The sequence below is a fragment of the Trachypithecus francoisi genome, unplaced genomic scaffold, assembly GCF_009764315.1.
Source record: "Trachypithecus francoisi isolate TF-2019V2 unplaced genomic scaffold, Tfra_2.0 Lachesis_group0, whole genome shotgun sequence".
NCBI classification, from domain to species: Eukaryota; Metazoa; Chordata; class Mammalia; order Primates; family Cercopithecidae; genus Trachypithecus; species Trachypithecus francoisi.
Genome location: NW_022681453.1, coordinates 23,107,039 through 23,125,586, shown reverse-complemented (window position 1 = coordinate 23,125,586; position 18,548 = coordinate 23,107,039). Strand labels below are relative to the sequence as shown.

The window sequence follows — 18,548 nt, the reverse complement described above, 5'->3', positions numbered from 1 at the left end:
TACAGTTCTTAGCAGAGTAAAGCATGCATGCACTTTTGCCCACCTACATGCATACACACAGCCTTCATGAAATGCTACTCATTAGCAAGTGTTACCATCCACAGGCCAGAGGCTGGCTAGTTATGCAGTAGCTAAAAGCACCAATTCCAGGCAATGAATCCTGCCACTGCTGTGTGACAGCAGGTGAGCTTTTAACCGTTTTACACCTTAGTGTCCTCATCAGCTAAATGGGAATAGCAGTACCAAGCTTGTGTGGTTGTTTGAGAATCAAATGAATTACATGGACAGTAGCTGTCATGCTGTGAGTGCTGCTTAAGTGTATGTTTTTACCACCATCGTGACTCCTGCTGTCCTTGTGCTATTTCATGGAGTCAGGCGTTTTGAACCATCACTTTTTGGTAGAAAAGGCAAGTAAATGGCTGCCTCTCTGACTCCTGACTCCACTGATTGTACAGTGCTGGTAGTCATTCTCAAGAAAGGTCAGGTTCCAAACACTATCCCTTTGTCCCCAAGATGCTAGCTCATTGGAGGGAACATTAAATGCCTGCTGAATACAAGAATGACTCTCCTGAATAGTGTTTTCAAACATAAAATAGAATACAATGGGCCAAAAAATGTGAGACTCTCCGTCCCTTATGACACATTTCTTTCTTGCCTTTCAGGTGGAGGGTAAGGTGAATTTTAGGTGCTCCAGGCCCAATAGTAACAACACAGAAGAGCCACGTGGTGGTAACATCATTCTCTTTCCAAATCTTTTTCGGTGCCTCTGTTTTGGAAGGAGGACATCTTTGTTTGACAGTAGGGAGCTTCCACCACCTTTCTATCTTTTACACTCCTTTCTTTCATTTGCTCTCCTCTCCCTTTAAGCTGAAGAGACCAAACACAAAGCTCATAGGATCTGGCTAAAATTTGGTAACACTTTTTAGTTTCATGGTTCTTATTTTTACAACTGATTTCTCTGTATGGCAAATCATTCTGGTTTTCAGTTTATAAAACTTTCTTTTCAGAGTTAAATTATTTGAATTTAAAAAACTGAGTCCCTTGAAATGAAATAAAGATTTAAGTATACAATAGCTTAGGTTATAAGTGGAAGCGGCACAAGCATGCAGATGGAATATAAAAACCTAATGATGGCATAACAGCTAAATTTATGGAGAAATTGCTGTGTTCCAGATGCTGTCCTGCTTAATATGTATTAATTTATTTCATAGTAAAACATGACAAAATTAAAAAATAAACTATGAGGTATGAACAGTTGTTATCTGTTTTGCAGATGGTGAATGGAGGAAAAAGAACGAGGGTAAATTGCCCAAATTCATCCACTGAGTATGTGGCAGAACCAAAATTTGACCTTGGGCTGTCTGGCTCCAGCATGTATATGTTTCACTGCTCTGTGAAGCTCGGCCAATGAAAAAAAATAAGAAAGGTCTTTGGGTCAGGCTGAGATAGGCAGCACACATGATTTGAATAAGCCTGATAATTGCACCATCTCTAATTCTAATTGTCTGGGCCCAGTTACAATGGAATGAGTCCAGTACTCTCAATGGTGAGACTCATTTGGCTCTGATCCTTTCTGGAGATGAAATTCTTTTTCCTTTGACAATTGTAGGGCACTCCATCCTGATATAGTGATAAACCGTTGGGTCTATTTGCAGCACGGCTATTGGCTGGAAGTTGCTTGATGTGCTTTTGGGAAACGTGAATTATCGTATAAAGCCATGGCCACATTTAATTTAAATAACATGGCTAGAACTTACTTTGTCTAGAGTGCTATGGAAAACACCACATATATGTGCAGTCACTATTATTTATCTACGGAGTTTCAAACCAGTAACTGAGGCTGCTTGCAATCTACTGGATACTGTTTTTGTTGTTGTTGTTGGAGACAGAGTCTCACTCTGTCGCCCAGTCTGGAGTACAGTGGTGTGATCTCGGCTCACTGTAACCTCTGCCTCCCGGGTTCAAACGATTGTCTTGCCTTAGCCTCCCAAGTAGCTGGGATTACAGGCATGCAGCACCATGCTTGGCTAGTTTTTTTGTATTTTTAGTAGAGATGGGGGTTTCACCATCTTGGCCAGGCTGGTCTTGAACTCCTGGCCTCAGTGATCCGCCCACCTTGGCCTCCCAAAGTGCTGGGATTACAGGTGTGAGCCACCGTGCCTGGCCCTATTGGATACTGTTTTAACTCTTAGGCACTCAGAACTCTCATCTTACAAAGCTGTAGGTAGTCAAGGATCACTGAGCTCAGTTTGGCTGACTCCTTCTTTTTCCAGAAGGGAAAAATGAGGTTCCAGAAGCAGACACTGCCTGCCGTGGGTCCCACAGAGAGTGGCTCGTCACAATCATCATTAACTCACACAGCAAACCACCAACACCTTCACCATCAATCTTAACTATGCACTTACTACATGCCAAACCCTGTGCCAGGCCCTTAGCACGGGCAGAATCCTCATCACCACAGAATAAGCAAGCCCTTGCTACTGTCCCATTCTGCAGATGAAGAAACTAAAGCTCAGAAATGAAGATACTTGCCCAAGGTCACACTGCAATGAGTGATGGGGTCCAGATGTGAGCCTGGCCCTCACATCCCGGAGCCCACACTGCTGTGCCTCCTGTCCCAGTTACGCCGATGTCACCACCACCTATCACCCACTCACAATGAAGCACCCAAGGGAGCATCCGCACAATTGAATTTCTTTACTTTTCCCTTAGCAACAAATGTCCCTGATGAGAATAACTGACTTGGGTTCACAGTAATTATGTGCAGACAATTGGGAATGAATAGATTTGCCATTTGAAAAGCCTTCCTCTTCTTTTGTTTCTGTGAATGCACTCCTGTTCACAACCGGGTGCCAGCAAGCTCTGTTCTCTTTGTGCAACTTCACCAAAATGATACCTTTGTGATAATCAAGCAGAAATGGGCTTCCACAGTCCCCTTCATTAAGGAAATGGAGCAGATAAACAGTGTAATTATGGATTCCATTTTTAGCTAAAACAAAGATGTATGTCTCAGCTCAGGGTCTTTATCTAGTGAGGGAATGGTAAATTTAGAATGAAGAAACCTTGCAAGCCAATAGCATATGGTGCCTGAAACGTTTCCCTCCTTATGCCGGGTCTGGGATTTATATTTACATTTAATAAGATATCCCAATGACAGCAATCCTGTGGATGAATGAGTTCACCTTTGCTTCTTTTCATTTCTTCATCCATAAAATGGAAAAAGTCATATGATGCCCAGCAGAGGGCTGTCGGCTGGAATGAGACAATTCCAGTGCAGTAGCTGCGGCTCTCGCTGTCATCATTAGCTGAGGGAGGTCTTGGCTTAGGTCTGAGTCCATTGCCTCTTAGCTGTCTGACTTAGGTGCTTCAGAGAGGCTTGGCAGGAAATTCTAGCAGTCCCCACCTCTCAGGTATGTTGAACAGATCTGAAGATAATCTATGTGCCAGCTCTCTGGAAATGGCAAAGCACTTATGTAGCAGCACACCATGCATCAACGATGCAATTATGTGACAAGGTCTCTCTGTAGTCTGTGGAAAGGAGGTCTCACAGTCTGGCAGTGGAGTCAGAGGACATGCTGAAATGATCTATTCAGGGTCCTTTCTACAAAGCTCCTTAAGACAGAAAATAGAGAACTAAAGCACCATATTATTCCTTTCAGCTGAAAATTGGACCACTTTTGGTCCAGCTGGGGTGGGGGTGGCGAAATTGCAGAATGGGAGCCTTCACAAGTATCTCTCAACATCGTGGGTGCAGAGATCATACCCTGCTCCCTCAGTCACTGTCCCCTACTCTGCACCCCTCAGTCGGGGCCAGGGTTTCTCAACAGTGGCACTATTGATATTTTGAGTGGGATATTTCTTTGTTATGGGGGCTGTCTTGTGTGTTGCAGGATATTTAGTTGCATCCCTGGCCTCTAGCTACCAGATTCTAATAAAAACCCTCCCTCCCATGCTGTGACAGCAAACATGTCTCCAGTCATTCCCCAGGGAGGCAAAACTGCCCCCATTTGAAAACCACTGTTCTAGGCAAAGATCATAGTGAATGGCATTCAGTAAGACTCTAGAATCCATAGGACCAAAATAACAGTATGGCTAGATGTCTGTGGTGGTCGGTCACGGAAAAGGGAAACAGGTCAAGGCGAGGATGAGGGAAGAGGGAGTGAACACAGACATGAAGAGAAGGGAACGTTCTCACTAGGTATGAAGAAGAATGCCAAAAAGTGAACCACTGAAAACAAGCTTGCTGCCCTCAGCCCTGTGTAAACTCCTAAGAAATAACCAGACATCTCAGTTAAAAAAACCACCGCCACCACCCAAAGCATGAGCGCCCACCCACCAGGCATGGAGTACTTGCACAAGGGCTTGGCATGCATTGCTTAATTCACTTCTCACAGCCACATTATGTCTATTGTTTTCTCTGCTGACAAATGGAACCAAAGCCGAGAGAGACCAAGTGACTTGCCCAGAACCTCACAGCAAGCAAGAAGCAGAGAAAGGCTACCCAGAGTTCCTAATCACTAAGTTCAAAAGCTGCTCTGGCCTCTGAGAGCTCATAGTCTGATTCAGAGGGAGAGGGGATTTGTCTCCAGGTCACTGGTGCCACAGAGAGAGCAGCCATTTAACCAACTTGCAACCCATTTTCTTGGCCTCTATTGATTTTCTTATTTTTAAAAAATATCATTTATCTCTCTTCACTCCTATTAGTAAGACTGTGGAAAAGTGAGTCGAATAAGAAAAGCAAATGGTAAAAATAGCCAAGTGCCCATTTAGTAGGTCCCTCCTCGTCTTTCTTTTTTCAAATCATGTGCAATTTCAACAAAAGCAAGTTGACACTACAGGTAAAATTTCCTTTCGGGGACAAGACAGTCCTCTTCGCCTAGCTCATACGTTGGTGTTTGTTTATTGACTCCCTATTTCCCATACCAACTGCTGACCCCAATTAGCTCCCTATCTCCTTCCTCCCACCATTTTATGTGTTTTTGTGTATATACGGTTTTGTATCTTGGGTTTTGTCTTGTTTTGTTATAATTTCATGAGCATTTCTTAATTTCATCAAAAAGTTTTCAGAAACAGAATAAATGCTCTTTCTGTGGATGGGTTGCAATTTATTTTAACATGGCCTTTATTGTTAGACATTTAAAGAGTTACCAGTATTTATAATTATAAATTCCCTGGTGATGATCATCCTATCATAGAAACCTTTGTTCCCATCCAGGTTTATGTCCTCAGGCTAATTTATACAAGTGGGATTTGGGGCAGTCACTGTCACTCAGTACCCAGCCCAGCAGGGAGGAGCAAGAACTGAGTCCAAGCCCTGGGGGTCACCAGACCAATGTGTGTGTGTGGGGATGCAAGCAGAGCACAGGGGCCCTGCTCCACTGGGCTGTCAGTGTCCCAGGGCAGAGCCAAGCCTGGACAGGCATGAATTAGGCTCCCAGTTATCAGAGAGTGAACTATGCGGGCATCAGCAGGGGCAGGACTCACTCAGAAGATTCTGCTCCATCTCATGTTCTAAGCAGAAATCAGAGAGTTCTTGGATTCCAGCAAAATGAGCCTATTTGTAAGTTACAAAGCCATGACTATAGTGACCCTAATGGTCATGCTTAGCACCAGAAAGATTTGTTAGGATATTGAATCAGCAAAGATAAAGCACCTACTGTGTGCTCAGCACCAGTTAGGTGTTAAGAGAGAACAATATTTAAAACATAGCTCCTACCATCAAGAAATGCTAGGTTAGCGTAAAACACACACAGTGAGGCAATAATGTTAAAGAAGAGATAGGATAACGCATGAGCTGACTGGGGCAGGAACAAGAAGAAAATGTTCCTTCTGCCTGAGGGAATTGAGGGAATCCTCACAGACTGGGGATCTTAAGAGAAAGGAAAGGGAATGTTAGATTAAAATAGATCTAGCATCTGGGGAAATGCTGATATGTGACTAATCAATCTCTTTTTTAAAAGACAGATAGTTAGAAATAAGAATGGTAATAGCCTGCTAGCCCCTGGCCTCCCAGGTGGGAAAACGAACATGAATGCATGAAGGCAAGAAAGAACAGAGTGTATCTGAGAAATAGCACGTGAGTGGGCAGGCCTGGGGCAGACTGCTGGAGCCAGCGTTCATTAAGGATCACTGGATTTGAAGGCAATCATCATCACTGTCATGGTCATAGTGTCACCACTGTTATAATTACAGATACGTTCTTTTATATATTGATTTTCCTTCCAACTTTTATTGTAGGTGTGGAGGGTACATGTGCAGGTTTTTATGTGGGTCAACTGCATGTCTCGAGGGTTTGTTGTACAGATTATTTCAGCATCCTGGTAGTCAGCGTAGTACCCAGTGGGTAGTTTTTCCATCCTCACCCTCCTCCCACCCTCCACCTCAATTAGGCCTCAGTGTCTGTTTTCCCTTCTTTGTATCCATGTTTACTCAATGTTTACCTTACTTATACGTGAGAACATGCGGTATTGCTACTATTTTTTGAGGACTTATGTTTCAGTCACTGTGGTCAGCACGTAACATGATTTCTCATAGCATTAAACACACATGCACACAGACACACAGACACACAGACTCACTTCCTAAGATAAATATTATTTTCCCCACTGTGCTTAGCAAAGGGAAACTGAGCCTTGGAGACAGATCAGCTGACATGCCCAAGGTCAACCCTGAGCCGGGACTGAAACCTATTCTGATCTAACTCCACAACCCATGCCTCCAGGAGTCTCTACTAATTACACCCTCCTTAAATCATCAAAGATATTTGAGAAGGGAGAGGAATGTCATCAGATTTATGTTCTATGAGGGTAACTGTGAAAATGAAAATAGAATGGCTAATCATTCATTTAGCCTGAGACACAGGCAGTGTGTCTGTCTCTCTTCTATTTCAGCATTGCCCATGAGCTTTCTGAAGAATTTACCTGTGCAATGTATGACCTCAAAGCCTTAGTTAAGGAAACAGGTCAAGATGTACATTCAACATGGGCTGAATGAAGCCTGTGGAATTCTGCGTCAGACTAGATAGCACAGCACTTAGCATAAAGGGTGTCTTTTTGCTGACAGAGCTGAAAAATCATCACTTTGTCCTGGGGAATTTTCTGAGCCAGCACATCCCTGATGAAAAGTAGCCGGTGAACCCAGCGCTCATCCCTCCAAGCTGGGAAACAGAAACCAGTTGCTGCTCACCTTTAGCTGTCATATCGGAGTGCCACCAACTGCAGAGGTTAAACTCCACCAGGAACCTAAACAGATCATGGAAAAGCCCAATGTTACTTCGTCATCCATGCCTGTATCACAGAACAGTGACTTTCTGTATTCTTCAGCATCGCTTACCTCATTTGAGAACATCACAATTTGCAGATATCAACACAGTTGGCTGAGTTATCACTGAATATTCACTGGGGTTTATCTTTCTTGTGAAAGGCTATTTTATCCCCAAAGCCAGGTTCACCTGGACTCAAAGATTCCTAGATGAGGAATAACCTGCTGTATAGGCTGAAATACTTTCCTCGTTATTGTTCACCAGTTATTCAATCTTAATATCATCTAATTTGATTCCACAGTAAAAAGCCAATTTCTAATGAGCTTCTCCTCCCTTAGTTCAGAAATACAGATAGAATATTCTCCTCTGCCAAGACTATGATCTGTAGTAATGAAAGATGCTTTCAAAATGAATACTGCTACTTGAACTTGTTTAAGCCCCCTCCGCGTGTGTGTGTATAGAGGGAGGTAGAACAGATTTCTCTCTATGAAATTATGTCACAATGCAACTTCATAAAAATCAACATTTCTCAATGGCTGGTAAAGAATACAAAAATAATATAAATTATCCTCCAAATAGATGAAGAGAGATCAAAATTTGGTCATTTGTTTTTCAGGCTTATGACTACTCTTCCTAGCAGCTGTCTCTCAATCTAAATCCCACTATTATCTGTTAATGTTCTTTCTCTGCCTCATGTGTATATGGAGAATTTACTTCCCATTTGAATTCACAAACTGTATTAAATTAATAGAGGTTACATTAAATTAAGAGGACAGTGACTATCCATCAAATGGCATGAAATTTGCCTCAAACCCACAGAAGTGGAGTCTAAGCAGGGGAAATAAGAATGAGAGAGTTTGGTGCAACTTACACAATCTTGTTTACGTGTTCATCTATGAAATTCTTCCCTTTTGTGTGACACAGTGTTTCTGTAATGTGTCTAATATCTAGTCTGAAAGTCAAGACTTTCATCTTTGTGCCATTTCAAGTGTTACTTAAGTCATAGATGCAACGAGCACCTCCAAACAAGACCATAGTTTGACAGGAAAAACAATGAAATCACACCTGAGGAAGCCCCCAGCCCTAGCTGACAATCTCACACATCTCCCATTCCTGCACAGGCCAAGGCAGCCAAAGTAGCATGGTAGACAGTCACAGCAGTGTGCTCTTCTGACCACAGCCCACCCAGGCTGCAGTCAAATCAGCCAGACATCCATGTGAAACTGAACAGTAACCACAATAAGTAAATTTAGTTGTATATTGCAAACTGTTAATCTGCTAAAGTATGACATAATAGCCAAAGGAGTGATCATGAATCACTTAATAAAAGATCATTTTTGGTCTCTGTGTTCAATATTTTGAGATGTTCAATGAAGTTATCTCAGAGCACTAGGAATCTAACGGTTATTGAAAGCATGACTCACAATCTCTAAGTTCACTTTATGATACAAAAAGGAAAATATTAATCCTTTTCAAAAATGCAGCAGATTTTACTTACAAGACAAGTTCTGTCATGATCCATTTTACTGCAGAGAGGAAGGCACTATAAGGCTGAAGAGAAGAAGTCAGTACATTAAAAACAATGTATTGCACACAAAATTTGTAGCTTAATTTAGGGCTTTACATAAGGACAATGTTATTCTTCTAGAGAGATTGATATCATGTTAAAAAACAGTGGCGTTCTAGCTAAGGGAAGAAAATTGTTGGATACTGTATCCTAAAACTAACATTTTAAAACTTTGAACTCCACTCCAGTGAGATGTAATTTACAAGTAAAATAAACCTGATCTAATACAAGGGTTATCAGTAGGAGGAAAAAGGAAGTTCAGCACCCGATGCTTAAAACTTTACCCTCTAGAGGCTAATATTTTGAAGCTTAATGCTGAGGGGGCTGGAATCATATAACTAATTTCAAATGGTAATTTACAGGGCAGCCTCTTGGAAAGGTGATTCCCTGTTCTCCATCACTGTATGTCATTCATTAAAATAAGCAAAATTGTATACACCTGATTTTAATGCCGTCCATGAATTATGTAGGATTTAAGCTGCCTTTTTTCACACTTACATATTTGGACTTGAAAAAAATGATAACCATATAAATATGTGATTTTATCCTTGCTGAAAATCCCCTTCACTCTATAAAAGAAGGCATTGAAAGCCTAATCTTTATTTCAGAATATTTTAATTAAAAAAAGCAGTTGGATTGTTTACACTGTGATATTTCCTATGTGGATAATTCAATTTCCTGAATTCTGGAAAATACCAACTCTCCCCCTCAGTTGGTTCTTTGTACCTAGCTGTGCCAGTTATGTGACTGGGGCGTGGACTTGAGAGACAGGCAATGACACTAGTAAATCCCGGGCTCTGGGCCCCAGATGTCAGGTCCAGAAGAATCTCAGAACCTTCTGTGGTTGCCTTTAGATATCAGAGAATTGAAATGCATGCCAAATCCTGGCTCTGCAGCTAGAGCTGCTTAATCCCACCTTCTGAGCATTTTAATTATAAGAACTAGAAGTGAGAATGGAGGAATTATCCAGTTTTAAATGAAACAAGAACAAATTTACACGCCCCCAATCATTTTCAAAACTTTCCCAGTCCGGCCAGAAAGTAAATGTGCAGAACAACAACAACAACAATGCTGAGGCTCTTCCAAGCCCACCCAGATTTCAGACTTGGTGTATCTCTTGCTCTGATTCGACTGAGTGCTTCCACATCATTTCTTGAATCACAGGGTTCTGGGCCGCCAGGATTAGGGTCAGATAAGGATGTGAACTTTTAACAGTTTCCTGAAACCACACTTTGCAGTCCTGCGGTTCTGCCATTACATTTTATGGCTTGAAAAATAATCATCTTGCTTTCAAAAAGGCCGGGGTGGTCAGACTATGGGACAATGTTGTGTCTTTGTACCTGCTGGGATGGGTAATGTGGGTCAGGGGGAGGAGAGAGTAAATAAAAGGATTAAGGAAGCTTTGGAGGTTGAGGGGAAAGAGGGCAGTAGCAGTGGCAGCTCGCTCTGAGGCCAGGGAAAGGCACTCAGGCATTCCGTGCCAGGCATTGGCTCAATATATGAGTAAACAAAGGGATTATGCAAATACGGGATTAAAAAAATTTAAATGCACATTATCATTTAAAAGCAAAAAGCCACTAAGCTTTTAAATCTAATGATGAAAACACACCTTGGGAAAGTTTAACGTCTGGAACTATTCATACTAAGGTTAGGGGAGTTGGGTTTAGAAAGATATAGTGAGTCTCACTAAAAAGCTGTATTTTTCAAAATATTCATCCCTTTAGCTGCCTCTCACAAATTTGCCAGCTCTGAATCATTTCTTGCTCCCTCAGTGTAGGAGAACCGTGTTAATTATTCGGTTTTTAAATAACCCCCTTGTAACATCTTACATCTGCAAATGAGAAAGTATATATATTTTAAAGCCAAAATAGCTTTTAAATGTTGTGTTTCAAACAAAATTTTAGGTTAATTTTTGGTATTTACAAAACAATAGCATTGTAAGGGTTATATTTAAACACATATGACAGACTATCCAGAGGTACACTATATCTTTTTTTTTCTGTGTTTTTAGGTGTTGCTGGCCAAATTTACATTGTCTATGCATTGTAAATTACATTTTTAATTTGGGAGTAAGTGATAACAGTTAATTTCTGGCCATCTGAAAGCCAGTTTCTAATGGCACAATAGCTATGCTGATTGATCCTCATCTGTGACATCACCAAGGAATCAGCTCCAGGGAAAACGATGCTGAAACCCGGTGGCATGATTAGCGGAGAGGGAGTATCTGTGATCAAAATGGGAATTAGAACACAAGCTCACAACTCCATTACAAACTAAAAGGACAAGTTCTGTTGAACAAAACCAAGTTATTTTATATACAAATGGGAGAATTAACAAAACTTCTCCCTTTTTCTGTCTATCACAAGGGGGTTGCTGCATTAATCCATCAAAGGCTTTAGACCCATTTTTCATTCATATAATCACTGGATTTGAGTTGAAACAGCAGTGACTTTTTTTAATTTTAATTTTTTTTTTTTTTTTTTTTGAGAGGCAGGCTTGCTCTGTTGCCCAGGCTGGAGTGCAGTGGCATGATCTTGGCTCACTGCAACCTCTGCCTCCTGGGTTCAAGCAGTTCTCCTGCCTCAGCCTCCTGAGTAGCTGGGATTATAAGTGCATGCCACCATGCCTGGCTAATTTCTGTATTTGTAGTAGAGACGGGGTTTCACTATGTTGGCAAAGGTGGTCTCAAACTCCTGACCCCAAGTGATTCGGCCACCTCAGCCTCCCAAAGTGCTGGGATAGCAGGCGTTAGCTACTGTGGCTGGGCCTGAAGTGTTTTTTTTTTTAAATGAGCAAAGTCAAAATGTTCATGATTTTGCAAAAAGATAAACTTGATTACTCCAAAGAGGAAGATAACACTCAGACAGGGAGAAAGACAGAAATGTGCAGCTGTTTTCTGGGTGACAGCATAGTACTTACATCCAGGAGGCCATGGGCGCCATCGCTGCTTTCCTTGTTGGCTCTACACATGGCTTGGTAGTCATAAAGGGTAATTCTACAGGAGAAAAATGGAAGGGAGCTTTGCTAAACGAGAAAACATGGGAACCAATTGATGCTATGTACTACAAGGTGAGCAGTCACTATCATCAAGGGCAACAGTGACAAACACCACGCAGCTCTAACATGGATAACGAATAAGGAGCCCAGAAAAGGCCAGTGCTGGGGGCACAGTCATATTATCACTTGGAATTTGAAGAACAAAGGGAACGAAGGTGTCGGGAAGGGTAGAAGGGGATGAGGACCCACCTAACTTGATGTAACAATCATTTGGTCTGAAGAAGGATGGTCTGCATTGAGCAAGATATTCCAAAGGGAATGTGCTGTTCTGAACTGGATTCTAAGACCCGGATGGAATTTACTTGGGCCATGTCTCCAAGGGACAGGAGAACTAAGAAGAGCCACTTTGGGATAAAACATGGCAGGATTCTGTGTTTCTCAAGCACCAGGAAGCAGGTTTGGACCAGGATAAGCCCTGCACACTGACAATGTGTGGGAAACCAGTGGCTTACTCATTATAATCCCTATCCTTATTGTCACCACCATAAGAGTGAATGTATCTTATTTTGAAAACAGCATAGCTTATGAAACAAAAACAAAGTCGCCATTTTTTCCTACATTAGTGATAAAAGTAAAGCTTTCATCCCAATTATGACCTTTACACAGTTGCAAAAATGTTTTACTTTAACATTATTCAATGTACTTTAATTCCCCCACCAACAACTCTACAAAGGAAAGGTGAATGGCAATTTCTGGTAGCATGTGTTGGGACTCAGAAACCATTACCCTAAAATATGGTGCTTCGACATGAAGCAGTCTCAAGGTTTCTCCGACCTTGCTCCCTGTCTCCCTTCCTCCACAGTCTCTTAATCCTCTGTCTCTCCCAAACCACAGGATGAAGCTGTTCTCTGAAGTTCCCTTATCTACCTAAAAGCCAGATCTGCCAAAGAGGAATACAATTGCCTGTCCTGACATTTCATTCACCAGAGAAGAGAAGATCACAACTTGTATCACAGAGGAAGAGACTGAAAATTAAACACCGCACCTAGAGCCCAGACCAACTTCTCCCCAACCATTGTCAGCTCTCCATCCCATTCAACTTCCATTGAAATTATTTACTAACCATTGTCTGAGCAGTAGGCCCACTCGTTTCCCCCTCAAAATCATTTATTATCCCTCAAGTAGCCATATTTCCCCCCTCCCCTCCCTCTATGAAGATGGGCATTTAAGCATCTGTACCCCACTGGGTTACTGGGTAACCATTCTACTATGATTCCCTGTGTTGTCCATATTAAAATACATTTTGTGTGCCTTTTTATCCTATTCACCTGCCCTTTGTCAGTTCATTTTCAGCAAACTTTCGGGGGGTGATGGGGCAAGCTCTCCCTCTTTGCCCCTACACGTTTCAGTATTTAGATGGCGTGAACACCTTATCCCATGCTTGAAAGGTATAGCCAAAGGAGTCTGGCATTCCCACCCTTCCCTTCGGCATCCCCTCCCACCATGCCTAGCAGCCCGAAGGAGAGACACGTAAAGTCCAGCCTGAGTTACATAACAACTGCCAGATGAGATTTTAAACACTTTAATACATGTGCTTCTACATGACCGGATGAAATTCTTCCCACAGGAATTCCTTCCTAGAATAGTACAATGGTTAATGTTGAGTGCCCTTACTGCTGTGTTGGAAAGACCTCTAGATGTAAAAGCTCCATGCAGCAGGATTGGTGTTGGCTCTGTTTCAACACCTACCTCTGGCACCTAGTACAGCACCCAGCATACAGAAGGCATTCAGTTTTAAAAGGGTGAATGCATAAATGATTGCTTGATTGCACGAATGTTACACAGATGACGACACAACTGAGAACAAAGGGGCCAACTGCAAAATGTGATCTGGAGGCCTCCTTATCTGGACAGTAAGTTACGGATCCTCCTGATAAATGGATTAAATACAGTTGTTTGTGGGTACCAAGCAGAAAACCAGCCACATTTGACCAAATGGAAGATGAAAGCCAGCTCCCCTAACCAGCAGCAGCACACAGCACTCCTTGGGTAGCAAAGTCCAAGGGGATACCAGTGGTCACGTAGCCAGTCCTCAAGGTCTTTTCTTCATCAGAGTATTTCTTCACTGTCCTCTGGCTTTTTTCCTTACACAGATGCAAGCAAGAAGCTTTGAAGCTTTGTTTATACAAATAGAAACGAAGACCACAAATCAGCCAAACATTAGGCTTGGGGATGTCCCCGCACAAACTTCTCACAGAAATCCTCTCACCATTGACACAGCCCTAGCACTAATCCAGACACCGGGATATGTCACAGAATCAACTGCAGACCACAATGGACAACTCTAATTGGTCCCTGACTGGCCCGCCATGCCACGATCTCCATCCTCACTCAGGAGATTTCCACAGGTACCCCTGCAAGGACTTTCTAGCATTTGGCAAGAATTGGTATTGACTTATCCTTTTCCCATTGCCCAGCGCTGTCTCTACAGCTAAAACATGTGCCAGAGCCAGGTGAGAGGCAGCATGGGGTTGAGAGGAACGTGCATGTGCTTGGAGTCTCATAGCCACGGATGCAGGATGGCCATCAAAAGTTGGCCCTGCCGTACATTCAGGGTGCATTCTCTCTCTCTTTTTTTTTTTCTTTTGAGATGAAGTCTCACTCTCTGTCACCCAGGTTGGAGTGCATTGGCGTGGTTTCGACTCACTGCAACCTCTGCCTCCCAGGTTCAAGCGATTCTCCCACCTCAGCCTCCGGAGTAGTTGGGACTACAGGCACATGCCACCACACCCAGCTAATTCTGTAGTTTTAGTAGAGACGGGGTTTCACTATGTTGGCCAGGCTGGTCTCGAACTCCTGACCTTGTGATCCACCTGCCTCGGCCTCCCAGAATGCTGGGATTACAGGCATGAGCCACTACACTCGGTCTCCAGGGTGCATTGTTGAGCAGCTTGCTGATACTCTTCAAAGTCTTCGTTTCCTGACTTATTCAACAGTTACAGAGACATTCTGAGATCTAAATAACCAGCTGTGTAGAAGTACACTGAAAAATGCTCTAAGTATGCCAACTTTGTTAAGATTCTTACAACAGAGACTGATTTTATTCTTTGTTCGAGTTTGGGCTCTTAAAGCTGCGCTGTTCCCAAAGGCTCAAGGGAAGGCAGTGTGACACAGTGAAAATGCCATCTTTGAAGTCTGTAATACCTGAGCTCAAATCCTAACTCATCCACTTATAACAATGTCTTTTTAACCCTCCTGGTGCCTCAGTTTCCTATCTGTGAAATGGTGAGAATAATGTCTACCTTATAGGGTGGTCATAGGGTTAAAGAAAGTTATCTATGTGTTACATTCAGCACAGTGCCTGCTAGACAGGAAGTATTCAACAGGAAGCACGGCTATAGCTGCTGTTATAATTATTGGTATCTTTTCATTGCCACTACTAATTAATGGGCTGGTGTTTAATGCAATGGGAACTGACGCAGGCATTACCCAGCTGGCTGAAAGATGAACAAGGCTCCTGGTGTTCTTAGCTCACTGGCACAGACAATGCAGAGCAAAATCCATGCTTGCTACTGCAATACAAGGACACCATCAGAAGCTGTGCTGGTGTTACCAAGAGATGATGCAGGAACTTCTGTCCATGGGTTTCTTAGCGGAAGGCAGTGATAGCAACAGCTGATGTCTACTGAACTCTGTTTAGCAACCAAAAGCCAGGTACTCCTCTATATACATCCCTACAAGATAGATTATCATCATCTCCGTTTTACAGAGGGGAAAACCAAGTCTTAGCCAGCCTAAATAAATATGCCCAAGTTCACATAGATCACTGGTGACACAGCCAGATTTAGTAGGGGCCAAGCTGAGTCTACTTCCTTTTGCTCTCTGCTCAGAAGCAGGCTCTGGTAGAGTCTAAGAAATGCTTAGACTTCAGACCTGTTCCCCAGCCCAGGGTCTTGTTGGAATGTCACAAGTAACGCTGCCCAAGATAAGGTCTCATAACCAATGTCCAGAATCAACTTTCAACCCAAGCTGAAGGGTTGATGAGGAGTCACCAGGCCGGACTGGACCAGTTGGCTGCGCTTGTGAATACCTCTTACCATGGTAACTACTCTGACGAATGGCAGGAAACTCAGGATTCTCCTTGGATCATTTTCAAAGGCTCTAGTTTACATGTTGGGGCTAAACTAAATTGCTCTGGGGCAGCCCCCAGGCCAAGGTTCCTGTCTTTTATTTATTTATTTATTTTTAAATATTACTTTAAGTTATAGGATACCTGTGCAGAACGTGCAGGTTTGTCACATAGGAATACATGTGCCATGCTGGTTTGCTGCACCCATCCACCCATCATCTAGGTTTTAAGCCCCATGTGCATTAGGTATTTGTCCTAAGGCTCTCCCTCCCCTTGTCCCCGACTCTTCTATTTCAAAAGGAGGCTTTCCCGATACGATTGCCATTGAGGAGGTTACAAAATAAGCCTTCCCTGTCTTCTCCACACTTGGACAGCTTTAACTAGATGTTGCAGAAAGAGACTTCCAGATTATTACCCTTTTTGAAGTGATTTTGTTACTGTTTTAAATAACTCCATTTTGCGGCTACCTGTATCCTGTTCGGCTGATTATAGTTAAAGAACATGGTAATTGCCTGCTTTCATTTGACTCTAAAATCAGCTCGGAGAATCATGCCCAGCCCAAGGCTGGTGCTGTGTGCAGCTACACTCAGCAGTAGGGGTGTATTCTTATTACACATAACATGCCTTAATCCCCATGACATCACAACCAGGCCACTCCAACCGACCTTATCATTAGCATCACTGTGTGCCCACACGGATGGGTGGAACTTTGAAACTTTAAACTTCAACAGAAGGCAGATACGGCCTCTGAAGAAGCAGCTCAAAGCAACGCAAACAAAGCCTGGTAGCCCCGCACCCATGCTGGGTAGAGCCTTGGATGACAAACTCTTGACATTAAGACATGTTTAAAGCCATTTTGCTGATCCTGTTCTTTTCCAACTAGACAAAAATCCTGACCAAGAAAAATATTTGCTCTAAGAATTAGCAGGCTGCATTTTAACAGCATAAGCTCAGCTAATTTAGGCTGGTTAGCAACTGTGGGGCTCAACATTTATTAAACACCTACTATGTACCATGAGGCCAGGTAATTTTCCTGTAATGATTCATCAAATTAGCTCACTTTGGCTAAACAACTGGCTTAAAAACAATCTTGAAACAGCTTAATGTCTGCAAATACAGCCCTAAAAACAGGACAAGGGAGGCATTTGACATAGAGATCCATCATGGGACATAATTAAGCAATTCCGAATTGAAAAGTCTGAGAAGCAAAATGACTCACTAAGGTAGCATGTAAAAATATATCTTCTTTTTTTGCGCTATAAAATGTGTCCTCTGGGGGCAGCTTTCAACTTGCAATTGAAAAGGCATGGGGCAGGAACATAGGAAATTCTTAACAAAGAGACTGTCGCCATGGGAAGCCCTTACTCATTCTTACATCTCAGAAAGCCAGGAAAGTAGAAAGCTCAACCTGTTGATAGGAGTGCTAATAGAAGATCCAAAATGTGCTCTCCCTTCTCTCCTGCTTGTATCAGTCACCATCTCATCCCACAGCAACTTCTTGCAGAGATGGCACTGTTCTTTAAGATCAGTGCAGTGTCTCTAACGCAGCAGAGGCAGTGAATCTACAAAACCCCGGTCCTACTGCCTTTGACCCTCCAACTGGAAATTAGTTAAACAACTTTAGCTAATGAGCACCCATCATTAGCCAAGAATAAACCTCACACAGGCTATCAGGACCTCTCAAGGTTCACTGCTGAACACTGAATGGGGAGCAACAAGAAAGCGTCACTCATTTGGTAGATTAAGCAGAGGATCTGTTGGCACCAAATCAATACCTTTCATCAATGGGAGTTGATAAAGAGAAACAAAGTTGTAGATACTGAGATATTAATCCCATCAGCATTTTACCCAGGTAATAAGAACAGTAACCATAAGAATTAATTGATTAAAGGCCAGGTGTGGTGGCTTATGCCTGTAATCCCAGAACTTTGGGAAGCCAAGGTGGGCCAATCACTTGAGGTCAGGAGTTCAAGACCAGCCTGGCCAACATGGTGAAACCCCATCTCTATTAAAAATACAAATTAGCCTGGCGTGGTGGCACACACCTATAGTCCCAGCTACTCGGCAGATATCTTGCTCCTTAGGCATCTCATGGGGATGAGGCCTCATCGGAAGAATCTGGAAAATGGGATGTAAACTCGCTCTCAATTCCTAAGGCATACACATTGGCATTTGTTTAAAACAGTGATTCTCAACTTTGGCTGCCTTTTAGAATCACCTGGGGAACTTCAAATACATTTTCTTTTCTTTTCTCTTTTGAGATGGGGTATTGTTCTGTCACCCAGGCTTCAGTGCAGTGGCATGATCATAGCTCACTGTAGCCTCCAACTCCTCAGTTCAAGCGATCCTCCTGCCTCAGCCTCCTGGATACCTACGACTATAGGTGCATGTCACCACACCTAGCTAATTCTTTTTTTTTTTTAAAGAGATGAGGTCTCATGTGCTGGAGGTGGTTGCCCAAGCTGCTCTCGAACTCCTGAGCTCAAGCACTTCCCCCACCTCGGCCTCCCAAAGTGCTAGGATTACAGGCATCTGTCACTCAGCTGGGCCAAAGTAATTTTTTATACATGATGATACCTGAGCATCTCACCTAT

The 18,548-nt window shown here is 42.7% G+C and overlaps 1 protein-coding gene across 2 annotated transcripts in view; it reads right to left on the bottom strand.

Annotated features, from left to right (window-relative positions):
• Positions 1–18,548, bottom strand: part of CACNA2D3 (calcium voltage-gated channel auxiliary subunit alpha2delta 3) — a 967,057-nt gene that overhangs the window by 57,163 nt on the left and 891,346 nt on the right. For both annotated transcript variants that reach the window (XM_033210152.1, XM_033210151.1), the window contains 3 exons: positions 11,748–11,823; positions 8,760–8,812; positions 7,186–7,241 (listed from right to left, as the gene is read on the bottom strand). In XM_033210152.1, coding sequence (XP_033066043.1) covers positions 7,186–7,241; positions 8,760–8,812; positions 11,748–11,823 — 185 coding nt within the window. The remainder of the gene's footprint in view (positions 1–7,185; positions 7,242–8,759; positions 8,813–11,747; positions 11,824–18,548) is intronic.